The 5,751-nt window shown below is 36.1% G+C and overlaps 1 protein-coding gene across 1 annotated transcript in view; it reads right to left on the minus strand.

Moving 5' to 3' along the window:
• Positions 1-2,035: 2,035 nt before the first annotated feature.
• LOC135213945 (helix-loop-helix protein delilah-like) overlaps positions 2,036-5,751 on the minus strand; it is a 3,909-nt gene continuing 193 nt past the window's right edge. The window contains exon 2 of the mRNA XM_064248031.1: positions 2,036-5,514. Coding sequence (XP_064104101.1) covers positions 3,212-4,000 — 789 coding nt within the window. The 5' untranslated portion in view covers positions 4,001-5,514 and the 3' untranslated portion in view covers positions 2,036-3,211. The remainder of the gene's footprint in view (positions 5,515-5,751) is intronic.

Below are 5,751 nucleotides of genomic sequence, written 5' to 3' on the forward strand. Positions count from 1 at the left end.
AGTACTCTGTTTACAAATTTGATTATCCATTTTCCATAAAGACTACCTTCCTTCCCATGCAAACAATTTACATATATCTTTTGAGATTAATGAATCAAGTTTATGCATGCCCTGGCTAATGTTCATATTCTTATAAAAGTGTTCTTTTATAAAACTAGACTTAATGACGTGTCCTGGCCAATGCATTGTTAGAATAAACTAACTTTTTTACCCCTGCCCAGTTGTTTGTTGATTGTTTTCAGCAATATGTACATAAATTCCACTGGTCATCTATGCATATCTTACACAATTTTATGCTGTTCTATTCTCTTTTCCAGTGATTTCTAGTTTGACCTATGTAACTATGTAATAGCTATCACAAAACTTTATTGTAAAGACAAGTTTCATTGTTTTATTGTTCTTAAATGCTACATTACTCGAAAATTCTCGAAAGTAGATTGGGAATATCTGTCAATTTTTTTTAATACAGTCAGGATATTTCACTTTCATGCAAGTATTCCTTATCTTATCTATTTCATCTTCAATGTATCCAGGGCTACATATACGTAATGCCCTTAAGAACATAATGTGAACACTGATTTTTTACTATTATTTTGACCAGAATGAAATTGAACACAGGAAGAAATATTGCTAAGTGCTCTGCCTATGTTCATTTATATTCTAGTTAAAGCATTAAAATGAACACACCAGTTTTTGTATCTATATCTTTAAGAGTATTATGTACAATCTCTGAATGCATTGATGATGAAATGGGTAAGATTAAGCAAATAATTGGAACGTCCTGACTCTGTGCTAGACATTGCATTAACAGCGGCAAAATGACTCTATCAAAGCAAAAAATGAACTCACAACACAACAAACCTGAAAGATATACCACATAGACTTAAGAATTTTAGAGTTAATGTACCATTAAAGAACAATAAAATAATGTAACGTACACATAAGGAACTCTCCCGACAATACTAAAGGATGTTATGTCAAATTCCGTGGAAGTCCTCTGATAAGTTAGTGTTGGTCAACCTAGAATAACACGGGGAAAGAAAATAAAGCAGTATAAAACCTTTGTAAGATATGCACAGATGGACAGTAGACTATGTACATGTTAGTCAAAACAATCTTACAATCAACTGGTGATAAAAAGAGAGTTTATTCTGATAATGCATTAGAAAGAAAATCATTGGGTCTAGTTTTATAAACGAAAACTTTTGTAAGAATATGAATACAGTCAGGGCATGCATAAACTTGATACCTTAATCTCAAACGAAGTATGTAAAATGTTTAAATTTTAAGGAAGGTAGTAGATATGTATGGAAAACGGATAATCAAATTTGTAAACAGAGCACTTGACCCAGGGCACAAATGGTGCATGGCTCTACCCCTGGGCACCTGTTAAGTATTGATTTCTGGTTTACAAAGAAGGTCTGTATGATTGGTTGTACTGTTCTCCAAGCTTATATATTGTGAATACCCTCAAGTATCAGTCCTTCCTTAATGGCTTAGAAAATAGAAAAAAACCCGAAATTATTTTGAACCTTAACCTGTTTTATCTTTTCCTTGTGCGGATGTGTGTTAATAAGTGATAAAACTGATACAAACTTACCATCTTGCAATCGTAATGGCGGGTTTATTTCAAACCTAAGAACAGACCCTGAATTTGAGAGGGTTATGTGCTGCAAATTCGAAACCAATTAGTATCTCTTGGTAGATTGGTAAGTATATCAACTCTCTACATATACGTATATCATAACCAGTAGACCAGTTATTCATAAAGTAGAGTGAGTTAGATATTGATGGATATTTGGTGTTTAATATTTGATAGTTGTGATACATATATATATATATATATATATATATATATATATATATATATATATATATATATATATATATATATATATATATATACACGTATACGTATACGTATGTGTGTGCGTGCATAAAAACTATTTAACTAATAAACGTAGGACAACATCTGAAATAACATGTTCCAAGATTAAAAACGAAGACTAAGTCCAACTTTTATTAACTTGCACAACCTCATGGGTAATCGGTCTGCTCCTTTTTCAGACTATTAACAAATTTTAACATAAATATAAAAATGACGGATGGCTGAAAAAATATAGCTGAAAGATTACAACAATTGACATAATGAATGTGGCACTCGACTTGACTTAAGGAATATGACACCTAGTTCATGGAATGTAACACTTGACATAAGGAATGTAACGATACATTTTGACTCGAGGAATGTGACACATAGGACTAAGCATAAGGGTCACTGTTATTGTGACCCCTATTACCAGGAATGCAATGCGTTTCACGGGTAACAGAAAACCTGTTTATAAGTAACGCAGCACCAATCACAAGGAATTTGGCACCTCCTACAATTCAAGGAATGAGCGAAACCTGACCCAAGGAGTGAGTAACCCCTGATGCAAGCATTGCCTCTGGGAAATCTTACATAATATGTAAGATAACATTGGATTTCTTCATTTACAAAAGTTAGAACTCCATTTTTGCCCCTGCTCTCTATGCATAAGAGTACACGACAATCAATTCCTTTATAGCTGACCCCCACTCTTTCGTCTGTAGTAAGTAAATGCTTCCCCATTTTTATACATTCTTCACTAATGGTGTATGGACGACATTCGTATCAAATGTCCGCCCTTCCTCGTAAATACCTTTTTTTATCTCTGTAGATGTCATTTTCTTATCATATGCTAAAATGTAGAGCGATTCACGGCCTTTCCGCGAATGTACACATCATGCGAATACGTTTCCTTTACACCCAAATAAATGTTTTTTCGGCTGTGAAGAAACAATCACAGAAGGGGCTTTGTATCTATTTGTCTATGTCTGTTCGTTTATGCGTGACGGACACTACGTTTCCGTCCGCACTCTGCCTTATGTACAGCCTCTCTGCGGAATAAAGTTCTACGGGCTGCTCTACGAGCAAGAGCCCTTGCTGGCACAAGGCCAGCTTAATCTCAAACAACAACAACAGGAATAAAGTTAGTTAGAGCTCTCTCCTTGTCTGACTCAGTCCTTACAATGGTAATTGTCTTGTTATCAATATATTGTCTAAAGAAACAGCAGATCAATGCTGTTTTCAAAAGAAACATAAGAATATTCAAATTATTTAAGTTACTGCTTTTTGCTCCTTGACAATTGTGGAAGAAAATGTTAAGAGGACGATTTAAAGTTGAGTTTCTTAGGGCAATGCATCTCCTTCGGAAGAGAGAAGTAGGGCCAAAGGATCGACTTCTTGTAAGGCAGGTATATCATTAAAAGCATCGAGGTTGTCCTCGAAAATGTAGGCGTCCTCAGGGCACAGGTCATTAAGTTCTGCACTGCTGAGAGAGCCTCGAACAGGAGAAGACGACCTCGAGGAAATGGTCGAGACGGGGCATGAGAGACCCGGAGACCCCAGTGATTCTTCGATTCCAGTAGTGGTTTTACAATGAAATTCATTCCTTTCCGACATTGTGGGTTTGGAGAACTGAGTTTCGCCGAAAGAAATGTCCATATGGAGGCTGTCAATGAAGGAGACGTCTCCTGGATGTCCATCTTCTAGGATGTGAGACAGCGTCCGGATGTAGTTAACGGCCAGTCTTAGCGTCGTGATTTTCGTCATGGCCGTAGCTGCCTTACGACTGCAGAAATCTGGAAGAGTCTGTCGTAGGGACTCGAAAGCGTCGTTGATCTCTCTCATCCGGTGCCTCTCGCGAGCATTGGCCGTCTTCCTGCGGTATTTCGACAGAGGAGGAGGTCTCGCCTTCGCTGCCTTCGAGGGATCCTTTTTCGGCGACTTTCCTCGTTCCCTTTCGAGGCGGAATCTGTTGGTGACCGAGCGGGGACGGAGCCCATACTTCTCAGATATTCTGGTATGCGTTCTTTTCTTTCCCGGGTTGTTGTTGTTGTTGTTACCGTCCAAGAATTGATGATGATCCATGTTTTCTGAGATTCTGTTTACCGAGTAGTTTTCTTTTCTCACAATCATTTCTCCAGATGCACCAGAACACTTTAGAAGCTTACTTTCAGAATTTGAATATTAATTCCCTTACACACAACACACACACGCATACGGGCCGTCACTGCGCCTGTGTCGTTAAGTCATTACATTATAGATATAACAGAAATCCGACTCAGTCTACAGATTTGTGGTCTGTAGATCTGACTGATGTCATCAAGCACTTAGCAAAACTGTAGTTCATGATGAACGAATCTTTGTTTCTGGAGCCAACTATTCTCTCATTGACAATCGAAGCTGCGTTTCAAGAATACATTTAATATATCACTCAGCAGTTTCCAGTATAGAACATATTATAAAATATTTAAAGGGAATATTGTTACAAGCATAGTAAGTGTTACAGTAATGGGTATTCACAAAAATATCGAGGGAATCTTACATCAAACAAAATTAACCGTTCGATGAGAAAGAAAAGTCGGCAGGTAACAGGATACATTCTACAAGACTTGCCAATTAAAACCTTTCAAGAAAAGAGTGAAAGAATGAGTAGATTTGTATATATTTTTTCTTTATACTCATATCTCATGTTTTCGGATTAGCGGTCAGTAGTTCACCACATATGACTATTATCAAAATACGGAGGGCTACACTTAGCAATGATTTATCATTTGCAATATGGAAAGCAAAGCGTGAACTAAATGAAATCTTATCAGTAATCACTTGACAGACTGTATACCAAACTAAAAATAATATTATTGAAAAGAACTACATTATATGTTTTGTCAGTCGTATGTAAACAATTTCAAAATACTCTTTTTTACTTAATTAGCAAAAATGAAACGTCTTTTGATAGATAATATTTTACTTCATGGTGTTCACTTCACTATTTAAATTCACGGAGGTTGTTGTCAAATGAGGTCCACTTTTCTGAGGGCGCAGTAGTAAGTTTGACCTATATTTCCATTTTAATCTTAATATGTTTAGGTTTCTAATTTTCCCTTCTTCCCATCGAACATAAGAAAATACTGAGTTTTAGATTTCCAAACTGAATTACCTGTAAATTCATTATTTCCACCCCATAATTTTAGTTTTGAAATTAGGGCAAACTCTAATCTATGCATCGCCCAACGGAACACATGCCGTTCGTAAAAAAAAATACAATCCTATTAGCTAATAAACCTTAAAGATGGCCGCAGGTGAGCTATTTGTCAACAACTGCCAGCTCTTTCGCTTAGATTTGTCACGTGCACAAAATACGAACCCCTTCATTACACCTGCCTTCACCTGTGATTACAGTCTCAGTCGGCCTTGGGCACGGCGATTGTTGGAGGTTCTTTCTCACTTTCCACCCTTAGCGCTAAAAGGCATCGTAGATATTTCCAGGTGAATAATTAGCGCAGGCCATTGCTGGGTCATGCAAACGCTTTCCATTCAGTTTCTTAATGGCGCCGGTATTTCTGGATTTTGTTTACTTCATATGTTTTCTAGGGCTTAGCAGCATCTGGTCACTGTGGGCGGGTCACACTTTTGCTTCAGCTTGAAGTCTGTTTGGAGAAATTTGATCAGTAAGTTTTGTAATAACTAATAATCTTTAATTGCTAAATTATACACTAACGCTAATATCCTGACTTGTTTTCTATATATATATATATATATATATATATATATATATTAGATATATATATATATATATACATATATACATACATATATATATTATTGTATTCTATAGTACCTTTACACACACACATATATATATAATTATATATTATATATATATA

Source organism: Macrobrachium nipponense, chromosome 43 (genome assembly GCF_015104395.2).
Source record: "Macrobrachium nipponense isolate FS-2020 chromosome 43, ASM1510439v2, whole genome shotgun sequence".
Lineage (NCBI taxonomy): Eukaryota > Metazoa > Arthropoda > Malacostraca > Decapoda > Palaemonidae > Macrobrachium > Macrobrachium nipponense.